Consider the following 24,322-nt stretch of genomic DNA (forward strand, 5'->3'; position numbering starts at 1 on the left):
CATAATGGTGTTTAAAAGCCTGTGTGTATTCACTGTATTTATTCATCAACACATACTTTGCAGAAAACATTTCATCTGGTGTGGCTTTTTAAACTAATGGTGTTAGTAGTGAATTTCATTTGCTCTTGTGGATATCAACTTCTCAATTCTAGGAATTTTTGTTAGACATAGAAGCTGGAAGTACTGAGACTCCTGGGTGGCTCAGTTGGTTGAGCGTCTGTCTGCCTTTGACTCAGGTCATGATCCCAGGGTCCTGGAATCAAGTCCTGCATCGGGCTCCTTGCTCAGCGGGGAGTCTGCTTCTCTCTCTGCCTCTCCCGGCTTGTGTGCGCTCACTCTTTCTCTCTCTCTCTCTCTTAAATAAATAAATAAAATCGTTTAAAAAAAAAAAAAAGAAGAAGAGGAAGAAGAAGCTGAAAGTACTGAGCTACCCTACCATGCAGCAGTTTGATCATTTAGCAGTGGCAGAGTTACTCTACAACAGTTAATGTTGTTCGAATGAGAAATAATGTCAAGCCGCTTGATACGCTTTCTCATGCCATCACAATTTAAAATAAAAAGGAGCATCTCCATTCTCACATAAATTTGATATGTGGAAATATTTTCTAAGTTCCAACTACAGTTCAGTTACAGTTTTTGGACCTCAAGGAAGGAAATTTTCAAATTTTGAAATCCATTTAACTGTGTAATTGAGGAGCTTCAACCTCTCCTTTAATTGAAAGTGATTATTCTGCAATATAATGGTATGCTAAAAGCAAAGATCAAAAGATTTTAATAAAATTTTATAAATGCTTTTCAAAGATGAGTATGTTCAGATAAAATTATATGCTTCTGTCTTGATATCAGTATTTGGCAGTACCTCTGTGTAAAGAGATTTTTTTCAAAGATTGATATGTAAAATTTCATTGTATATCATAATGAATAGATGAACATTTTACTATCAGTTTTGATAGAAAAGAGAAGCTTTGAACTCCAATTCAGTAAAATGTTACCCTCCTTCCAAATTCCATTCTTTTCATTAGCAGTCTATATTACCCCCCCCAAAAAACCCAAAAAACCATGTTCAATTGTTAGCATATTCCATATTTTTTAAACAAGATTTTATTTATGTGTTTGTTTGTGTGTTTGGAGAGTATGTAAATGAGGGAGGGTCAGAGAGAATCCCAAGCAGGCTCTGCGTCACGTGTGGAGCTCAACGCGGTTTGATCCCGTGACCCCGCAACCACAGCCTGAGCTGAAAGTAAAGAGTTGGATGCTTATCTGACTGAGCCATCCAGGCTTCCCAGTTGTTACCATATTTTGAATAATAACAGTAGTTACAAAATTTTTGTGAAGATTTATTTTCTCTCTTGGTAGGTCAGTACTCACATAGTACCCTTGGTTTTGCCTCTTGTTCCACAAAGGTGTCCCTAAAATACTTACTCTCTGGCCCTTTAAAGTTTGCTGATTCCTAAGCTACACTATTAGAATAAGGGAAAACTGGGGGGAAAAAATCTCTCTTCACAAAACCAGCTTCAGATCAGCTCATGTGCAGATTAAATTAAAGAGATCTTCTCTAGCCTTAAGTGCTGGTGTGAAGAAAAAAATAAATCCTCTCTGGTTGAAAATAGCATCATTCAGGGGTCTCCAGGTATCTCTGTAGTTTTAAAAAAAATTCCAACGATAAGTCGAATTGCCAGGTATATTAGAAAATAAGACCAAATCACTGAAAACCAAGAGAAGGAACAAATAATAGGAAAATGTCCTTGAGTTATTTTTTTTGTTCTTTGATAACAAGGAGACTATGTTTACAAAGGAAGTCTTTAGATGCAGAAAGCACTGGCTGTAAAGCAACAAGTATGGAGTCGTTTCTGGAATACATAGAATACCTATAGTAAGAAAACAGACAACCCCATAGAGAAAAGGGCGGATGATTTAAATAGGCTGTTTACAAAAATATAATCCAAATATCTGGTAAGCATATGAAAAGGTGTGCAGTTCCATTCATAGTCATGAAATGCAAAGTGAAACTGGCCTGTGATAGCCGTACGTTCCTGTCAGACCTACAAATGAAGTCGGAGTGTAGTCCGCGTTAGCCTGGATTCGGATCAGTGGGAACTGTGACGTTCTCCGGGTGAGGGAGGGGGAAACTGCAGCAGGCCTTCGGGAAAACAGTAGGACAACTAGTTCAGCTGAAGACACAGAAGTTTCCCTCTTACTTACAAACCTTTATGATGTGAGGTTCTCAAACTTTTTGGTCTCAGCACACCTTTATACTCTTATTTTGAAACATCAGTGTCTACATAGAGGACAGTGGAATTCTCATATCTGCTTCTGCATTCTGTGTTGAAATGTGCCATTTTGGTTGAAATACGTGAAGAAAATCCAGCCACAAAAAGATACGTAGTAGGAAATAGGAAACTTAATTTAATTGCCACTTTAGATAATTATAAATATTTCTGGTTAATAGTGCACAAAATCTTGACAAATAGCTTTTTCAAGATACGGTCCAAAATGGAATCTGAAGCCTTATCAATGAACATTTCTTTACTTTTTAATATTATAATCCATTATCTTGCAGTTTTAGCGGTTCTTTTACTCATGTATGCTTTTATGACATTACTAATTGGTATTTTGGAAAATACTGGTTCATTGAGTGATCCAGATATTTTAAATATTGACACATTTTAATAAATAACAAAATTCACATTTGTTATTATAACCCTGATCTCATCAGAAAAGTCTAAGTGTCGGAAGCAGTCAAGCTCACTGCAGTAGATACACATTTATTAAATGTTGGCAGTGGCCGTAATGCTCTCAGTTGCTTTCCTTGGAGTGATAGGCTCACTGTATCCACTTTTGTAGAAATGGTTTTCAGGTAAGCCTGATTGTCATCATTTGTCGGTTTTCCTTCCAGTAAAAATTAGGTTTCACAAAAAACGCTTTTTCACCTTACCAGTCAGATGACCACAGAAGTGCCTTTCTTCCAGAAAGCTTCATACTTTGGTGCAGTACAAGAACTTGATGCTTTCCCATTTTGTTGCACAAATATTTAAAGGATGTGTACTTATGGACTGAGATTTTGAAATGTAGTAATTATACCGCTTCCTCAATGATATTCTTAAATGGAGCGAGGGCTGTTTATTTCTGCTGCCATCGTGGAGCAAGTTGAGAATGCAATGACGGCTAGTGCTGCTTGGTGCCTCTGCCTTGGCTACCGAAAAGGCACCAGGAACTTTACCCACATTGCTTCGCACCACATGCAGGTATCAGCACAGTGAAAAGGGTAAATAGAGTCTTACTCCGAACAGCTTTGGCCTCGTGGATCCCTTGAAAAGGTCTCAGAGATCCCTTCACCTCACAGGCCCGTGGACCGCTCTTTGGGAACTCCTCCACAGAAGAATGTCCTCACAAGTGTGTCAGGGTACATGTATGAGAAAGTATAGGGTGTATTTAAAAAAAAATTTTTAATAATAGCTGCCGATTGGAAGCAATGTAAATTTCTTGGTATTTAGATTAGGATAGATGCATCTAAAGGAATACTGTCTCGCTACGAAGATGTATGATTGAGAACTACAAGAATCAAACGGTTGAATTCCGCAAATGTACGCTGAGTTGAAGCTAAGTCACAGAAAATCTTACAGTGCGTTTATAGTTAAATGCAGTGCAAAACAAGCAAGCCTCAGTTATACTGTTTGGAGATCATATACGCAGCTAGTAAGACATCTAAAGGAAAACAGAAGATTAGTTAGCACAAACCCTGCAATAGTCTGTACCTGTGAGGAGGGCTTTGAAATAACGACGTGAATGATCCAGGATTCCTGATGGTGTCCTGTGTGTTGACACACAGATTCTCTGTCTCGCTCTCTCTTTTTTAAAGATTTTATTTATTTGTCAGAGAGAGGGAGAGCAAGAAAGCGAGCACATGCAGGCAGAGGGAGAAGCAGGCTCCCTGCTGAGCGAGGAGCCCGATGTGGGACTCGATGCCAGGACGCTGGGGTCGTGACCCGGGCCGAAGGCAGCTGCTTAACCCACTGAGCCACCCAGGCGCCCCCAGATGCTCTCTTAATAATTCCTTCAATTATAAAAATACACTTTACGTGATACGTTTTCACAGTAAAAGATGTAAAAGCACAATATATCCCCGAACTTGATGTCCAAACTCAACGTAATTTCAATGAGATTTAAATTTCAATAGGAAAAAAATAAAAATAGCTGTAAACATCCTTAAAATAAAGAAAAATGAAGGGGTGGCAGCTCTTACAGATGTTGAAAACCTATTAGAAAGCTACAGTTACAGCCGTGGCCTTAGATTCATAAGTAGATTGCGGGAGCAGAGTAGAAAGTCCAGGTGTAGACCAGATGCATAATAAGAAGTTACTTTATGGTAAAGACGCCATTTAAACCATTCTCAGTCCATTTTCACACTTATTCAAGTTGGCTAATTTCTCCATCCCACTGTTAAGTTTCAGTTAGTTCTGTATTTTTGTTGGTATATTTTTCACTTCTAAAGTTGCCATTTTCTTCTTTATGATATCTTACATACCTTTGCCAAGATTTTGTTTCTTGGCTGAAACTCTGTGTTTTTTTTAAATTTGCATCAAGCTTATTCATAATTTCTCGGTAAAGCATTTTTATAGCGTATACTTTATAAAGTATTTGGCAAATAACTAACATCTATGTCTTCACACATGTGCTCACTTTTACCGATTGTCTTTTCTTATTTCTGTTGAAATGGTTTTTGTTATTATGGCATGACAAGTTATTTTTGTTGAAATCCTTTATATTTGTAGTATTGTGTTAGGAAACTGTGTATTATTTACTACCCCTCCCCCTTTATCTGAAGCCGATTTTATCTGAAACTGCTTTTGGGGTAAAAACCAAAAGGGGTCGCACCGCCGTGTCACTACTGGGTGTATGGGAGTTCCGGTTCGGTAGTCAGTCAGCCTCTGCTGCTGGTTGGGGAGGACCCTCTAGTGGCTGTTTCGCAAGAATGACAGTTTAGACTCTCCTCTATGCTTTGCTTATACCACCCTGGCTTAGAAGTCCCGGCTTTTCAGCTGGTCCCCGGTGACACTACAGCAGGAGTGGAGGGGGCCATGTTAGCGCTGGGCAGCAGTGTAAGTTCTGATTGTCCAGTAGGCGTCCCCTGTCACTCCCCAGTGGGGAGGGGATGGGGGCAGGGGTGCCTTGTGATCACTGTGTGGGTGTTCAGCTGCAGGCTTCCCAGTTTCTCTCCACCGACATGGTGGAGGAGGGAGGCCTTATTCCTGTCCAGTGGGTATGAGTGTCCTGGCTCTCAGTCTGGCCTTCTGAGATACCACCCTGTCCGGTGGGGAGGGGAGAGGGGGTGTCTGGGTTGTCTTTGGCCTTTGCTGAGGGTGTGGGATTTGCCTTCAAGAGGCTGGTTATCATCCAGCAGTTTCTGTCTTGCTAGCCTGCACTCCCCGCTCTTTTGGTTAGGGCTCTTTCGTTGTGTGCCTGTTAGTGTTCCTGGATTGTGGCTGCTTTAGCACCCCTGCTGTATACGAATCAGAAAGCAAACCTAGGGGATTTATGCTTTTTTATTCTTCAGTGCCTGAGGCTGTGGTTGGAATGCCACCTTCTCTCTACCTTTCAGGGTCTTCTTGTGTTTGTCTTCTATGTTGTGTTCAAGGTTTATAGGTATATTGAGTTAAAATGAAGGGAAATTGTGTCTGTCCTCCATTGTATCTGGAGGTAGAAGTCCGCATTCAGTTTTGAAGACTTTCCCCCTAAATATATAGTTCTGGGTTGATTTTTTTTTCTTTTAAAAAAATATTTATTTATTTATTTGAGTGAGCGAGAGAAAGAGCGAGAAGGAAAGTATGACGGGGGTGAAGGGCAGAGGGAGAAGCAGACTCCCTGCTGAGCCGGGAGCCCTATGCGATGCTCCATCCCGGGACTCTGGGGTCATGACCTGAGCCAGAGGCAGGTGCTCAACCACCGGAGCCTCGATGTGTCCTTCTTTGAGTATGTAAAAGAGGTTCTTGCATCGTTTCTGATGAGAAGTCAGGTCATTAGTATCATTATCCCTGAGTGTATAATGTTTTGACTATTCTCTGGGTGCTTTCAGGATTTTCTTTTTATCTTTGGTTTTCAGCAGTCTGTGATGTGCCTAGGTGTGATTTTCTTTGTATTCTTCCTGCTTGGGGTTTGCAGAGCTTCTTAAAACTGTAAGTTGATTTTTTTCACCAAGTTTGTAAAAAGTTTGACCTTTATTTCTTTTTCTTTTCCTGTCCCATCTCTCTCTCCTCTGCAACTCCAATTACATGCATGTTCGTCCGTTTGGTAGTCCCACAGGTCACTGAGGCTCTGTTAATTTCTTTTTCAGTAATTTAGTTACTCACAATGGATAAATGATTCATTTATTTTCAACATCACTGACCATTTTTTCTGTTCTGTCCAATCCCTTGTTAAACCTATCCATTGACATTTTTATTGAAATTGTTTTAATTCATAGTTGCAGAGTTTGTTAGGTTTTCACTTTGCAGTTTTTATGTTTCTTTTGTTATGCTACTCTTTGTTATGGCCAGCTTTTTCTATATGTTGTTGAACATGTTTCTGATAATGGCTTTTTAAAGTCTTTGTGTGTCTTGTCCTTTTTTATTTGAATTTTTTTTTCTTCCTTAAGGGTCCCATTTTCTCATTTCTGGTTTTTCACATGTCTAGGAATCTTTATTGTATACTGCACATTTTAGGTGATAGGTTATAGATTCTGGATTCTATTACCTTATTCTGTTCAATGGCAGATTTTGTTCTGGGAGACTTTTATGATGGCTGGACTTACACTCCAACCCATGTCACCTCAGCCATCGGCACCGGGAATCTCTGCTGGGTTCCTTCAGCAGTTAGGTGTTGCTCTCCCTGAGCTGCTCAGAGTCCTTCTGGGAAGGTACATGTTAAGGGTATAAGGAAAATTTGAGAGTTTAACCTGGGGGCTCCCTTCTCTGTGGCTCCCTCCTTTCAAGGTTTCCCCTCAGTTTCCAGTCTCCGTACTCCTGAGAACTTCATCTGTCTTCTCACATCAGAACGACTGAAGCTTGTGTGAGGTCTGGTCCCAGTCTCCCCCTTTCCATGCACGTGAGGAAATGTCCATAGCTAAACATTTGTTTCAACACAAATCTTAGCCAGCGATGTCTTCTTTAAAGGGTCAAATGTCCTTCCAGTCCATCTGGCTTCTGGTTATTCACAAGTGACTTCCAGTAGTTAGGCTTTATATTTTATTCAGATTTGACAAATCTTATTTTCAAAAATGTTACTCTGACACTAGCCTGTCTGCCATTCATTACCCAATAAATAAACTTGGAAGTTTTTTTGTTTTGTTTTGTTTTTCTGCATGAGAGTTGTTCTTAATTTTAAGGTGTATTTTACATACAATATAAGTCAGCTCTTCAGAAGAAAGGTACAGCTGAATGTTGTGAGAAGTATTTCTGTCATGCATATAACTATCATCATAATCAAGATACAGAATACTTCTTTCATCCCAAATTTCCTCTCATGACCCTCTTGGTTCTGCCCCTCCTACCACTCTATTTCCTGGCAGTCACTGATCTGATCCTTTTCTAGATTGAAATATAAATGGAATCCTAGAGGATGAAATCTTTTCAGTCTGGCCTTTGAGGTTCATCCGTTCACCACCTGAAAGATTTCTTCCTCTGTGTGGCTGTTGTTTATAAAGCTGCTGTGAACATTTATGCAACATGACACATATTTTCATGTTTCTTGTGGAAATAATTAGATCTGAAATTGCTGATTTCCTGGAAAGTATGTGTCTAACTGTGGAAGACAGTTTGACAGTTTCTTCAAAAGGGCTTGCCTACTTTTCCATTTCTACGGGTAAGATGTGAGAGAGTTCTCTTCGCTCTCCATTTCTCTAGGACTGGTTATTGCCAGTGTTCGTAAATTTCAGCCATTCTGGTTGGTGTTTAATATTTCATTTTGGGTTTGGTTTTGTATTTCCTGATGAAATTGTCGTCTGCTCAAATCTTTTAGGTCTCCCCCCCCCTTTCCCAATTGATTTGTCTTTCATTACTATTAAGAGTTTTTAAAATGTTCTACATAGAAATCATTTTTCAGAATGTATTTTTTAAGTATTTTTTTTTGCCTAGTTTGCATCTTGCTTTCTTCTTTAGTGCTTTTCGATGAGCAGAGGGTTTAATTTTGATGAAGTATGTCACTTGTCAATTTTCAAATGTTTTAAGGATTATGCTTGGTATGTCTTATATGAAAGTATTATTGCATATTCCAAGGCTACCTTAAGATTATTTATTTATTTATCTATTTTAAAGATTTTATTTATTTATTTGACAGAGACACAGCGAGAGAGGGAACATAAGCAGGGGGAGTGGGAGAGGGAGAAGCAGGCTTCCCGCTGAGCAGGGAGCCCGATGAGGGGCTCTATCCCAGGACCCTGGGATCATGACCTGAGCCAAAAGGATACACACACAGACTGAGCCACTCAGGCACCCCTGTTTATTCACTTGATAAATCACGTGTATGGTGGGAGAATACAAGATGAAAGGCTCAAGGTTCTTTGTTTTCCATGTGGATATTCAGTTCCAGCGTCATTCTAGAAGTCTGTTGCTGGGGCAGGGACCTGGGATCGAGCCTCGCATCGGGCTCCCGGCTCAGCGGGAAGCCTGCTTCTCCCTCTCCCACTCTCCCTGCTTGTGTTCCCTCTCTCGCTGTCTCTCTCTGTCGAATGAATAAATAAAATCTTAAGGAAAAAAAAAAAAAAGACTTGTTCCCCTGAATTATCTTGACTCCTGGTCAGAAATAAATCATATAAAAGATATTTTTCAAAATCATGAGTTCATACTGATATTTTTCAATTGAATTCAGTAGTTCTTTTTTTTTTAAATTTTTATTGCCCATCCAATCTATAATTGTATCTTTTCTTTTAAATAATTTTTCCTCTAATTGAAAAAGTTATTAAGAGAAAGAGGGAAATTATTGTTTATTTTGTGCATCAATTTAAAAGAAATTCAGATGGGGGCCTGGCTGACTCAGTTGGAGCAGCATGTGACTCTTGATCTCGGGGTCATGGGTTGGGTTTAGAGATTTCTAAAAATTAAGAGAGGTGCCTGGGTGGCTCACTTGGAGCAGCATGTGACTCTTGATCTCGGGGTCGTGGGTTGGGCTTAGAGATCTCTAAAAATTAAGAGAGGTGCCTGGGTGGCTCAGTCGGTTAAGCATCTGCCGTCTGCTCAGACGTCTGCTCAGCATGTTCCGGGGATCTTGGGATACGTCCTGTGTCCGGCTCCCTGCTCAGTCGGGGGGGGGTCTACTTTTTCTCTTCCTCTGCTGTTCCCCTGCTTGTTCTCTCTCTCTCTTTAAAAAATAATAAAAATTAAAAAAAACATTAAAAAGTAAATAAATCCAAATAAACACCCAAAGCTAGTAGATCAGTAATGAGATTTAATATTTTCATTGCTTTTAGCCATCATCCTTTGAGCCCACAAGTGGCATACAACATATTTGAGTTATTTGCTATGATTATATAAATACTCTAGATATAATTCAGCTACTATAAGCATTTCAGTTTATGTTAAGATTTTTACTGCCATTTTTTTTAATCTTTTTTTTTTTTAAAGATTTTATTTATTTATTTGACAGAGAGAGATCACAAGTAGGCAGAGAGGCAGGCAGAGAGAGAGAGGGGAGGAAGCAGGCTCCCCGCTGAGCAGAGAGCCCGACGCAGGACTCGATCCCAGGACCCTGAGATCATGACCGGAGCCGAAGGCAGTGGCTTAACCCACTGAGCCACCCAGGCGCCCCATTTACTGCCATTTTTTATGTGATAATAATGTTTGCTAATGTGCTTACTTACTGAGTAGCATATTGTTAGTGGACAGTAATAGAAGACTATTCTACCACTTCTCTGTGAGACAGGTGGGAAACAGAGTTTCCTCTCCAAAGTCAGGTATGAAAGTTTTATTCATCCAGAATCTGGTTCACTTGTATTGACTGTGTGGATATATGTACTAGTTTTTTATAAATATAATTTCTATTTGGATGACCTAATTCTATTAGTGTACTGTTTGTAAGAATAGACATTCTCTCTCTTTTTAAAAATCATTTATTTATTTATTTAACAGACAAGATCACAAGTAGACAGAGAGGCAGGCAGAGAGAGAGGAGGAAGCAGGCTCCCCACGGAGCAAAGAGCCCGATATGGGGCTCGATCCCAGGACCCTGGGATCATGACCTGAGCCGAAGGCAGAGGCTTTAACCCACTGACCCACCCAGGTGCCCCAAGAATAGACATTCTTATACTACTGTTGGAATCTTTTTTGAAGATGGACATCCTTCTTGTGAAGGTTCTAAATTTGGGCTCCTGGCACCTGGGTTGCTCAGTCGGTTGAGTGGCGGACTCCTGATTGTGGCTCAGGTCATGATGTCAGCTGACTGAGGTCCTGGGATTGAGCCCCGCACTGGACTTCGTGCTCAGCGCAGAGTCTTCCTGAGTTTTCTCTCAACCCCTCCCCTGTAAGTGCACCCTCTTTCTCTCTCAAATAAATAAATCTTAAGAAAAGATAAATGTGGGCTAAATCTACTAATTGACATCAAAATTTGGACCAAAGAGCATGCAAAAATAGCTGTTCTTATGTTTTTAAAAGATGTGATTTAAATGTATCCAGTTAACTGTAATCATTATGTTTATGTTTGCCTATACTAATATAAAAACTTTTAAAATTTTTTAGAAGTTTTAAACTCTTTTCTGTAATATACAGTGTTGGCTTACTAACCCTAGTATCATGTTAAACAAACATGTTTAAATTAAAATGTTTTGGTTTTCAAATATCCTAATTTTCAAGCAGTCATTGTTACAAAGTGATTGATAACATATAGTACTTCGTTTTGTGCTCTTAGTATAACCAAATAATAGATGATTAATGAGGTGGTTGTGTGTATCCTTTCTTTCTTCCTTCCTTTCTTTTTTTTTTTCTTTTTTTTGGGTGGGAGGCCTAAGGACAAATATCTTAGAATTAGATTTACAGGGCATCCATTCATATTATTTGCACAGCTAGTATCTTAATATACTACAAGTTACTGAAGAAGAATAAGAAATTTTAACCCATCGAATGAAAACACATGTGGTAGAATAGTAATATTTGCATAGAGTTTCATGTGAGAAATAAAAGAACAGGTATTATCCCTTACAAATTTAGTTTTCACCTAAAATTCTCTAATATCCTAAAAAACACAAAATGTATTTATTATAGGTGTACATTTCTATGAACACCCCTAAGTAAGATCAATGCACATAAACTGTGATTAGCTCAGGAGTAGCACCCCAGGGTTTCTGTTCCTTTCGGTCACTGCTTTTAACTCCCTAGAGGCAAGTGTTGACATCACATCATAAATTAGTCTTGTCTGTTTTTGTACTTTATGTACTTTTATGTATTGGACTTATACAGTAAGTACTGTTCTCTTTTTCCACATGCCATTATGTTGGTGAAATTCTCCAAATGGCTCATTGTCATTGTCATTCATTCATTCTCACTGATCACAGTGTTCTGTTGTCAGAATACTGTCATTTATCCATTTTACTGTTGGACGTTGGGGCTCTTCAGTTTGAAAGTATTATGAATTGTGTTTTATGAACATTCTAGTGTATTTCTTTCGGTAGTCAGTGAGGATTAATATTTTATGAAATTCAAATCCCAAACTGGCTATCTTCTTAGTTTCTAACCTAAGTGAGAGTGAGGATATAAGTGAAATAAACTATTCAGTGTGTTAATGGAATTTGCATTAATTACCTATATCTAACTAATTATGAACTCCTCTAGTTCAATTCCTCTTTCACTTCCTGGCTTTGTAAGGGTGAGCAAGGAATTCGATCTCTCTGTGCCTCATTAGTAAAGTGAGCAGTAATGGTATCCACCCAAAATGGTGGTTTGTTAGACTTGAATAAGGTCGTGCTTGTAAGGTGTTTGGCCTGGCTGCTGGGAAATAATGTTCACTAAATCCTGCATATTAAATATGCTTTACTGGCCCATGTTATGTGTTCCCTAAATTATATGCTTCTACAAAGTGTCCTTGTCTATTTTTAAGTTATACTCATTTTTATAATATATACGCTTTGCTTTTATATATTCAGGATACTAGACATTTGTAATTCAAATTGCAGGTTATTTAAAAAAAAATTTTTGTCATTTGATTTTCTCTGAGATATGTATGGTTTTTCACTGTATAAAGTTTAAAAGTTTTATATAGTCAGATTTATTAATCTTTATTATTTATGGTTATGTTAAAGCTTGTAGCTAGTATGGTTATTTGTTGAAGATTTCTGATTTATGTACTTTGTCATCAACTAGAGAATTTACTATTTCCTTGACCCAATAGATAGAGGGCACATTTGTGTACTCAGAATGCTGGACTCAGAAATGCTTGTGTTATGAGAGTTTCTCTTGGGTTTTGCTGCTTCATTACTAGGATGGATTTTAAAATATTTACCCTATTTACTTAATAGTTTTGAGTAAAGAAGATACTGTGTAATGTAAGTATAATAGAAAAATTTTCTTAAAAATATGAATAGTGATTTAGCAGAGAACAAACCACCATGTGAAATGTGCTAAGTGTGAGCTATTGCTGTATAAGAAGTTACCACAGATTTATTGGCTTAAAGCAGCCCCATTTATGAGATCAACTTCTGTAGGTCAGAGGTTTGGGCAGGCTCAGCTGTGCTTTGTGTTTAGGATCTTAAAGATGTCCAAAGGCCCTGGGGAAGAATCCTCTTCTGAGCCCATTTAGGTGAGGGTAGAATTCGATTCTGTGCAGTTGTAATACTGAGGACACCATTTTCTTATTTGCTGTTTGCCAGGTGGCCAACCTTACTTGAGGTTGCTGTCAGCTCCTAGAGGTGACTCCTGGACCTTGCGTGGGGCTTCTTTTGTCTTTAGTGATGATGTACTGAATCCTTCCCTTGCTTTGAATTTCTCTGACTTTCCTTTCTCCTACTAGCTGGAGAAAACTTTGTGCTTTTAAAGGAATTGTGCAGTTTGAATAGACTGATCTCTCCCTTGATTAATCCAGCATCAGGTGAATAGCAGCCTTAATCACATTGCAAAAGTACATTTGCCATGTGATATAGTATAATCACTGGCATGATATTTCATCATACATATATATATTTTTATGAGTCTCTGGATTAGGGGTGGGACATATTAGGGGGTAAAAGTGGGGAGTGCAGGCGTTTTAGGAGTCTGCCTACCACAGTGCCATATTGAGGAGGCTGGACCTGATCCAGAGGTATCCGGGGACTCCCTTAGAAAGACCACTGTGTCGAAGAGGTTACTGCCTATGTTCTTGAGGATTTTGGTGGATTCCTGCCTCACGTTGAGGTCTTTTCATCCATTTAGAGTTTATCTTTGTGTATGGTGTAAGAGAGTGGTCGAGTGTCATTCTTCTATACATAGCTGTCCAATTTTCCCAGCACCGTTTATTGAAGAGACTTTTTTCCATTGGCTATTTTTTCCTACTTTGTCAAAAATTAGTTGACCGTAGAGTTGAGGGTCCATATCTGGGCTCTCTGTTCTGTTCCATTGGTCTGTGTGCCTCTTTGTGCAGGTACCATGTTGTCTTGATGATCACAGCTATGTAATAGAGCTTGAAGTCAGGCAACGTGATGCCCCCAGCCTTGTTTTTCTTTTTCACCATTTCCTTGACAATTCAGGGTCTTTTCTGGTTCCATACAAATTTTAGGATTGTTTGTTCCAGCTCTTTGAAAAATGTTTGTGGTATTTTGAAAGGGATTGCACTGGATGTGTAGATTGCTCTGGGCAGCAGAGACATTTTCACAATGTTTATTCTTCGAATCCATGAGCATGAAATGTTTTCCCATCTTTTTGTGTCTTCTTCAATTTCTTTCATGAGTGTCCTGTAGTTTCTAGAGTATAGATCCTTGGTTTATTCCAAGGTTATCTTATGGTTTTTGGTGCTATTGCAAATGGAATCGATTCCCTAGTTTCTCTTTCTACAGTTACATTGTTAGTGTACAGAAAAGCAGCTGATTTCTCTGCATTGATTTTGTATCCTGCCACATTACTGAATTACTGTATATGTTCTAGTAATTGGCCACAGCAACTTTTTTCAAGGCATGTGTCCAAAGGCAAGGGAAACAAAAGCAAAAATGAACTTTTGGGATTTCATCAAGATAAAAAGCTTCTGTATAGCAAAGGAAACAGTCAACAAAACTTAGAGGCAGCCCAAGGAATGGGAGAAGATGTTTGCAAATGACCCTATAGATAAAGGGCTGGTATCCAAGATCTGCAAGAACTTCTCAAACTCAACACCCCAAAAAGAGATAATCAAGTCAAAAAATGGGCAGAAGACATGAACAAACACTTGTCCAAAGAAGACATACAGATGGCTAACAGACACCTGGAAAAATGTTCAACATCATTAGCCATCAGGGAAATTCAAATCAAAACCACATTGAGATACCACCTTATAGTAGTTGGAATGGCAAAAATTAACAAGGCAGGAAACAACAAATGTTGGAGAGGATGTAGAGAAAGGGGAACCCTCTTACACTGTTCATGGAAATGCAGGCTGTTGCAGCCACTTTGGAAAACATTGTGGAGGTTCCTCAAAACGTTAAAAATAGAGCTACCCTATTACCCAGCAGGTACACTACTGGGTATTTACCCCAAAGATATAGATGTAGTGAGAAGAAGGGGAAGATGCACCCCAATGTTCTAGCAGCAATGTCCACAATCACCATACTGTGGAAGGAGCTGAGATGTCCTTCAGCAGACGATGTGGATAAAGAAGATGTGGTTCATATATACAATGGAATATTACTCAGCCATCAGAAAGGATGACTATCCATCATTTGCATTGACGTGGATGGAGCTGGAGGGGGGGGATTATGCTAAGTGAAATAACGTCAGTCAGAGAAGGACAGTTATCATATGGTTTCACTTTTATGAGGAACATAAGAAATAGTGTAGAGAACATTGGGAAAAGGAAGGGGAAAATGAAAGGAGGGAATCAGAGGGGCAGTTGAATCCTGAGAGACTCTGGACTCCGGGAAACAAACTGAGGATTTCAGAGGGGAGGGGGGTTGTGGGATGGGTTGGCCTGGTGATGGGTATTAAGGAGGGCACAGATTGCATGGAGCACTGGGTGTTATACGCAAACAATGAGTCATGGAACACTACATCAAAAACTAACAAGGTACTGTATGGTGACTAACATAAGAAAAAAAATAAAAACATTGTAAAAAAGAAAAAAAGACCATTGTGACAGCAGTGAGGAAGATGTGTCAGAAAGGGAAGTTACTGGCAGGAGGAAAAAATCTCATTCATAGCACTGCCCATTTTGATTTCGTAATGTTATTTAATGTTATTATTACTGTTTTTTAGCAGATGTTTCAGTCAGAAATGGATGTTTGTTAGTGGACCAACCAGAATAATTAACTGGGCCAGAATGGCAGCAGCAAATCACTCATCAAGATATTCATGATTTTAAGCCAATTTATATATAAGATGTTTCAGTAGATTGAGTTTTATTTCAGTCAGTTTTATTTTAAGCATATTTTTTCTAACGCAAACACTGACTCTTGATAGACTTTAACACCTGAATCTTATGAATAACATCTTCCTAAACACAGTATTAGGGTGGGTTTACTTCCTGAGATGTCTCATCTCATGCAGTATATATTGGTTCTTACTTGCTTCAGTTTTTAAATCTAGCTTCATTTATTTTTATCTTTTGGTCTTGAGTTTTGCATTTTTCAAGCTGTATTTTTTTCATAACCAAATTTGCCACATCTCAAAGATTTTTGACATGTTTCTTATTCAATCATTTCAAAAATAATAAATGTTTTTTCTTTTGATTTGAAAGAAATCTGCCTTAGATGCGATTTTTCAATTTTTCTGGTGGATAGATATTGAGTTTATATTGTAAATTCGTAATTGTTAATTATTAGGTTTATGAAATACCTGCTTTTTAGAATATGGCCTAGAAAATACTTGATTTTTTAAATTTGTGGACTTTTTTATGGTAATATATATAGTGAATTAAAAATAGTTCTAGGGGCGCCTGGGTGGCTCAGTGGCTTAAGCCGCTGCCTTTGGCTCAGGTCATGATCCCAGGGTCCTGGGATAGAGCCCCGCATCGGGCTCTCTGCTCGGCGGGGAGCCTGCTTCCTCCCCTCTCTCTGCCTGCCTCTCTGCCTGCTTGTCATCTCTCTCTGTCAAATAAATAAATAAATAATCTTTAAAAAAAATAGTTCTAAAAAAGAAAAAGAATTCTATGTACATTTTATAGGATATATATTCTCTGGTGTTGAATGATGGAAATCTGGGTATCTATGTATAGGTTTGAATCAACTTGATCATTGTTAATTAAATTCTTTATTTTATATCTATGTCTTGGTTTCTGAAAGATGTATTAAGGTCTGATTTATTCATGTACATATTTCTACTCAATTTTACTTTTATATGTCAAGGAAATTCATACTAGGTATGTAAACTTCAGTGACCGTTTCTTGGTCTGTTGGAGTTCTTAACATAAAACTTTTTTTTAATATGAACTTTTTCTTTGCCCTGTTTACTGCTTTTTGGTTTGGATCCAGTTTTCTTTGCCATAGCTGCTTTCTTTTTGATAGCATTTGTTTGTGCTTTTCCCTTCTGCTTTTATTTTTGAATTTGTTGTGTCACTGTGCCTCATGGACATATATGTACATATACATAAAACATACATACATGTACACGTACATTTTATTTGTTTATGATTATGCTTATAATTAAAATGGCTGTGTATATATAGGTAGTGTGTGTGTGTGTGTGTGTGTGTGTACATGTACAAAGTATGTTTTGCACATTTTGAAAGTTACTGTTTTTTTTAAATAGGGAAATTAGCCCATTTATGTTTAATATCCATGGACTTGAATGTAAACTTAGTCAACAATTCAAAAATTGTTGAATTAAAAAATTCAGCAGTTTTTTTGTTGACCTTGGAAGATACAGCTTTTTTTGGTTTTTGCATTGGATATTGCTAATGAGAAGGAATGACGATTCTCCTTTCTTTGTAGCTGGCCTGTTTTCTCTTTCATGAGGCTACTGGAATTTTTCCTTTTGTTCGCTACCTTAAAATTTTTCCAGTGTTTCTAGGTGTGAGACGTTTTAATCTGAAGTGGGTGTTTTCCCATTAGGGAGATAATATGGCAGATATTAAGAGTAGGTGTTTTTGTAGTGATACAGAGATCAGTAAAAGAGAGAAAGACTCTTCCTGGCTACCCCACCTGTTCAATGAAATTATCGTTAGTGCATGTTAGCTCTTAGTAGATATTTTCATAACTTTTTTTTTTTAAGATTTTATTTATTTATTTGACAGAGAGAGAGATCACAAGCAGGCAGAGAGGCAGGCAAAGAGGAGGAAGCAGGCTCCCCGCCGAGCAGAGAGCCTGACACAGGGCTCGATCCCAGGACCCTGGGTCCATGATCCGAGCCGAAGGCAGAGGCTTTTTAACCCACTGAGCCACCCAGGCGCCCCGATATTTTCACAACTTTTTAAGAATAATTTCTCTGGGGAGAGGGTGGTTGGGTTATGGACATCGGGGAAGGTATGTGCTATGGTGAGTGCTGTGAAGTGTGTAAACCTGGTGATTCACAGACCTGTACCCCTGGGGCTAATAATACATTATATGCTAATAATTAAAAAAAAAGAATAATTTCTCTGGGGGCACCTGGGTGGCTTAGGGGTTTAAGCCTCTGCCTTTAGCGCAGGTCATCATCTCAGGGTCCTGGGATTGAGCCCCACATCAGGCTCTCTGCTTGGCAGGGAACCTGCTTCCCCAACCCCCCCGCCCCCCCTGCCTGCCTCTCTGCCTACTTGTGATCTGTCAAATAAGTAAAATCTTTAAAAAAAAAAAAAAAGAATAATTTCTCTGGTTATAATCCTTCTATTTTCTCTCCTTCTGGTACTCTTGCTTAAAGAAACACTGGATTTTGTAGATCAGTTTTCCATGTCAATTTTACTTGTTTTTCTTACTTTCTGTCCTTATTCTTTATTCTGCATTCTGGGAGAATCCCAGCTAACTGATAAGAAAAGTTTGGGAAAGGCTAAAAAGTATATGGAAAACCTATAATAATATTTGACTTAGAGCCCTTAGCCCATTGCCATAGTTGATACAGAATAAATACTTCATAATTAATTGGACAAACTTAGGAATATCAAGCTTTTTGTTACTATTTCATAACTCGTCTTTAACCTTAATCTCTGAAATTTTGTTGATTCTGTTTTGTTTTGTATTGCAGACTTATTTTGAGAGAGCCTCCCTTATTTTAGTCTAGTGAAACAAAAGTTTTGGAAGTTCCTCAAACTAATTCTTAATAGTAGTTGGCAGTGTGCACTCTGACAGTTCTTTCTCGGATGTGCTCTTGGACAATTGTCAAAAGATGCTATAACACTTTTCTTTTTTTCCCTCTACCTCTCCTCTTTTTCTTTTTTTAATAATTCAAAAAAGTAGAAAAATAAAATGCTATTTAGGAGTTTTAAATACTGATTCAAATAAATTGTTTAGTTGGTAAACCGTTTAAAAGCTGTTTATGTTACCCCCCCTCCCTAAATGTTAATTAGCTTTGTAATTGTTGCTTAGTTTATAATTTGTTTCATATCTAATAGGTGTTGTGCAAGAATGCTGATGTTCAAGAAGCTCCCTGTGGAAATTTATGCTTTCATAATTTCAACAATTTTACAAATGCTTTTATTTGGTTCAGAAAGATCTATTCTAGCCTATATATGAAGTATATATTTTCTTTGAATGCCAAATGTCTTTCATTAGCTCTGTAATTATAACAGATGGGCTTGAAACGTTCACTTAAATGCAGTTAGTATTTTATTTCCTTTCCTTTATTCCCTGTATCTTTATATGTTATTGTAAATTAGTATGTTGGATACATTCCAGGACTTCTCATAGTAGTTTAGCTAATGTCAGATAATATTTTCCATTGCAGATGTGATTAAGAGAACATGTTGATGTTTCTAAAATGATACAGACATTGGGAAAAGGATCAATTTAAATTATTTTGTTTCCTTATTATGCATTTAAATAAAAGTCATTATATTTTATTTGCCAAAATTATTTTTAGTGCAAAAGCCTGTACAATTTGCCATATGCTAAAAAAATGAAGATTTTAACAGTTTAGCGGAAATTATTTTGTTATGCTAATGAATTAATATAAAACCTTTTTAGCCATCAGTTGGACATATAAGTGCTCCTTCCTCCCTCAGCATTTTCTTGGTCTTTCCAGAATGACTCAAGGATACTCAGACTACTTTGATGTTATACATGTTGTTTATTCTGTCGTGTCAATATACTAAACATATTTAGAGACCCTGAGAGATCATAACATGAAATAAATTTGGAGAAAGCTGGTTATTATGCTTTATTAAGGCTTGCTTCCTTTTCTTTTGTCTTTTTAATGATATAGCACCTGTAAGTACAAAAAGAGAAGGGAAATGTTTATTAAGTCTTCAGACTTGTGGACATCATAGACAACAGAAATGCAATAGGTATAACTAGTGTTCATAAGTCACCTAGAAGCTGCAGTGGTCTGTTGATAGTTCTGGAAATGTGTAGAAGACTCATCAAGCGATATCAAATTTTCTTAAATTGGTTCAGTGCCATGGACTGATGGTTACAAGGAAGAATTTGTGGCCTCTTACGTAAAATGCTGGAATGAATTTTAATTTAAAAACTGTTGTATTCTCTGATAGACTAGCAGAATACAGAAAAAGTATGTTAGCATGTGAAGATCTTCTTGGGGTGCCTCGGTGGCTCAGTCCATTAAGCATCCGACTCTGGCTCAGGTCATGATATCAGGGTCCTGGGACTGAGTTCCACATCAGCTCTCTGCTCAATGGGGAGTCTGCTGCTTCTTCTCCCTCTTCTTCTCTGTGCAACCCCCTCCACCCATGCATACTCTCTCTGTCTCTCTTCTAATAAATGAATAAAATCTTTAAAAAAAGGTCTTCTTGGTAATGTTAGCGACTTTCTTTCAGGAGGGCCGGTTTTATCACAAATTGTTCCATTTGGCTTCCGGTGTTTCGATTATGCTTTCATGAACCACACTTAACAGTGAGAGAGTATGAACAGTGAAGTCCATTTAGTACATATAAATATGAACACCTGTTTATTAGGGCTTCTGTGCCAAGCAGCATTCACAGTGCTGCAGATACAAAGATAGCAAAATATGTGCTTCTCCTCAAGGATCCAGGACTGGGATGAAAAGACAAGTAAATAATTCTCATGCAATGGCATGAATGCTCAAACGGAAGCCTATACAAGGTAGACAGCTCGGCATCTGCAGAAGAGAGATTTTATACTGTACGATGTGGGCTACCCAGCAAAAGACCCACAAAGAAAACGATACCCAGAGCTTGAAGGAGAGTGTATTAATCATTCTTGGGGAGAGCTGATTATATGCATGTCGCATTGTAGGCAGTTGTACTGACTCTTTACATCTTAGTTGCCATGCACTTCCCCTGTGGTTGTGTTGGCGCTGCTTTTTTCTGCTTTTACCACGAGCAAGAGAATAGAGGCAGGTTGAAATAGGGAAAGGAATACTCTGAGGATTTAACATTTCTTTCCATTCCCAGTTTTTATTAAGAAACTTGAAACTAATTGTTACAGGGATGTGTGTAATCTTTAGGCATACTGGAATCCTATGATTGTCCCTTACTAACTTACTCTATGATTGCGTGTTTTATTTCATACTGATATTTAGGTAGGGTGAAAACAGTAAGAGGTTTCATAAATAGTAGAGATACATTTTATTAGTTTTTGGTGGGATTTAAAATGTGTTGAAATGGGACGCCTGGGTGGCTCAGTTGGTTAAGCAGCTGCCTTCAGCTCAGGTCATGATCCCAGCGTCCTGGGATCGAGTCCCACATCGGGCTCCTTGCTCCGCAGGGAGCCTGCTTCTCCCTCTGACTCTGCCTTCCACTCTGTCTGCCTGTGCTTGCTCTCGCTCGCTCTCTGACAAATAAATAAATAAAATCTTAAAAAAAAAAATGTGTTGAAATATCCCACAACTAGACACCTGCCTTTTCGATCATATTACTTGTTTAAAACATTTTTACTTGTTTTTGACAAAAGTCAGTAGAAAAAAAAGTGAAATGCTCACTTTCTGAACTCAAATGGATGAACCCGTGTTATATCAAGCACTCAGCTGAGTACTTGAGATTTTATCATTTTTAATGGATCCTTTATTCAGTATTATGGAGGTTTAGATTGTTCTGCTAGTAGCATACAGAAGACTTTTTTTTTTATACCTTCCTAGCTCCACATTTGAGCGCTCCTTTTCCAGGTTTTAAAAAGAGATTTCTTTCCCGTTTGCCCCCTTTCAGCGATGTGCATTTTGTAAGCACCTTGGAGCCACTATCAAATGCTGTGAAGAGAAATGCACCCAGACGTACCATTATCCTTGTGCTGCGGGAGCCGGAACCTTTCAGGACTTTCGGAACTTCTTCCTTCTGTGTCCAGAGCACATCGACCAAGCTCCTGAGAGATGTAAGTTTACTGTAGATCTACTTTTTAAACATTTATCAGTGTACTTATTTCAAATAACTAATGTTGTAGTTTCCCTAAATATTATTTTGCTTGTATTAAAAGGTAGTATTATATAACCTTGGTAATCTAAGGGGTCTTTGCCAGAGGTCCTTGGGGAAGTCTGTTATCACCAGTATCATCGAAGTTAAATACCAAAGGTATTTCCTCAAAACTTCAAAGATAGTTTGCATGTTTTACATTCTTATTAAAATTTTCCCTAAACCACTATAGAAAGAAATACTGAATATAAAGTATTTTAATATGTACTGTAAAGTCATTTAAAAAGTCAATGTCTTCTACACAAAAAAACCACTCACTTAGAGAATTAGATGATGATTCACTCAAGTGTTATTTCAGGATGTACATTAATAGGATCAGCAAACACTTTTTGAAATTCGTGGTAATTGTATAGCCCTGATAGTCATAATAGAAGTCTCTGTTAATGTTTCTTCTTGATTTATCTATCTTGGTTACCTAAAATCCTTAGTTGTGCTTTTTTCCTTTCTTTTCCAAACACTGTTTTATAATTACGTGAAAATATTTAAATGTTTGAAATTTGTTATACAGAAAATTATAACTCTTTCCCATCTTTATTGTTAAACAGAGATTTTGCCTTTTTCTTAGTATATGGATTTCCAATGAGCATGTATGCTTTGGGATTCCCCCCCCCCGTAAATTGAATTTCCAGACTCATTGTGAAATCTCTGTGATGCTTTATTCAGTCTTTTTTGGTGTAACCTGTTAGTTACATTGGTGTTAGCTTTTATCTGAGTCTTAGCAATATTGATGAAAGCTTTTTAAAAGAAATCCTTTCCAGCTCTGTGAAACATAAATATAGCGACCTCAGACTTAAACTTAAATAGCCTCAAATACAGTTAGATTGTATAATCTCAGTTTCATAATTTCATCTTCAGTTAAAATTATTTTTGTTTACATGTATAATCATGTCCTTAATCACTATACAGACAGAAATTATAGGTAGGGCAAACTAAAATGTCAGATTGTATTTGTGCGAATAAGGGATTTAAAGTTTAAAATATGTTTGTGATCACATACTTAAATCTGGGAGAAAAAACACTGATGCACAGCAGCTGTCACAAGTGTCATTTAAGGCCTCAGGTAGTGAATGACTTCACACAGGTGCACCAACTGCGATGTCGGTCATCAGAGTTGATTATATTCTGGGTGGTATAATGCACTTGGCCGATCAAACAAAACAACTGTATTTGTGTTTACGAATCTGAGTTTTGTTTAGTGTTTTGTACTTCGTCATACTTCAGACCTCAGTAAACAACACACAAAGTTTTCTGTGATCCCACTTCTAACATTAGATGTTTTGTCAGTTAATGGCCATCCTTCTTTCTCCTGCAGACCGTGTTCGAGTAGGGCACACCTCATTCAATGTTAGAGACCGTAACAAACATCGTGTAAAGTAATGAAGTGTAAGGACCGCGGGAGACGCGCTGCTCACTCCGCATCCGTACAGTGAGAGCTCGCGCGGCCACACAGCTCAGAGATCCACGGACGCTCTTGGCACTGGGCCGTGTTCCAAAGTAGATTCATGGAGACTCACGAAATACGGGAATAGCAGGATTAAACTATAAATACACAAGGAAATTTGGTCATGGGAAAATAAGGATAGTATTAAGTAGGAAGATAAAAGTGACACTGGCATTTTGGAAAATAAATTTTTGTCTCCAGAGCTCTCCAGCAGTCAACACAAGGAAGGGAGGGTGGACAAGGGCCGGATTCATAGTAACGTCGAGCGGTTCGGCTTGATAGTTGGACTGTATGTCCGTTATACAGTGCAGCAAAACAGATCCCACAGGGCAGTTTCTTATATGCAAAGCCCAGTTAAGTAAATTCTGTTCCTTGAGGATCTTAACCAGTGCAGTCTCTAAGCACAGTTTCTGACCATCTGTCTTAATCGAAGGGTGTAGAGAATATTGTAGGTAGAATGTATTGTAGTAATTTACAAGATTATGCAATAGTCTTCTAAAATCATAAGTATTTTTAGCTGTCCTAATTGTGTCATAGCACAAGGTACTTATTATTTTTAAAAATTGGGGCTTCAACACCAGTGTTACTATGAGGGTTAAATAATAATTAATGGAAACCATGGAGCGTTTGACTTTGTATATATGAATTGCTTTACAAAGTGGTAGCTATTCCAGCTCTTTTATCCAAGACTCAGTGTATCTGTATACATTGAACATAATACTTTATGCTGCTGGCTAAGCCTAGAACAATATGCTTGATAGTTAGCGGGGCTCAGAGTTGGATTGACTTCTTTTTATGAAAGTTGAAGAGGAAAATGGACCTCATTAGAAACCCCAGCAAGGAGAGAACCTATGAGCGGGCCAAGACTTTCATCAGAGAACAATTTTGGGTGCTTTGTCATAGGTCAGTGCTGGTCCTGCTTCACCAGTATTTTCATGACGATGCGGTATGCACTGACCTTGTCTAGGGATTGTACACCAGCTGCCAGCCCGGACACATAGCCACACGCACTCACTGAACAGTATTTTCCCTCTCAGGGAAAGCCAGATGACAAGGAGCCCACCACACAAGATGAGAGGGAAGAACATTTCAGAACGAGTGAACAACTGCTCTGCAGGTCTTGAGGAATGGGCCTGGCAGGACTGTGAAAGGACAGCTCGTCACTGTGCCTGGAATATAGTGTCTCCTAGGTAGGGAGAAGAGACAGCATCCGAGCGAGCAAGGACTAGAGCACCTAGGTCTTGTGAACAAGATACT

At 38.3% G+C, this 24,322-nt stretch overlaps 1 protein-coding gene across 19 annotated transcripts in view; it reads left to right on the plus strand.

Moving 5' to 3' along the window:
* KMT2C (lysine methyltransferase 2C) overlaps positions 1-24,322 on the plus strand; it is a 270,498-nt gene that overhangs the window by 127,125 nt on the left and 119,051 nt on the right. For all 19 annotated transcript variants that reach the window (XR_004276659.1, XM_032303952.1, XM_032303959.1 and 16 more), the window contains exon 7: positions 21,364-21,526. Coding sequence is in view for 18 of the 19 variants with exons in the window: in XM_032303952.1 (XP_032159843.1) it covers positions 21,364-21,526 (163 nt within the window). In the remaining variant the exon portion in view is untranslated. The remainder of the gene's footprint in view (positions 1-21,363; positions 21,527-24,322) is intronic.

This window comes from Mustela erminea, chromosome 11, assembly GCF_009829155.1.
Source record: "Mustela erminea isolate mMusErm1 chromosome 11, mMusErm1.Pri, whole genome shotgun sequence".
NCBI classification, from domain to species: domain Eukaryota; kingdom Metazoa; phylum Chordata; class Mammalia; order Carnivora; family Mustelidae; genus Mustela; species Mustela erminea.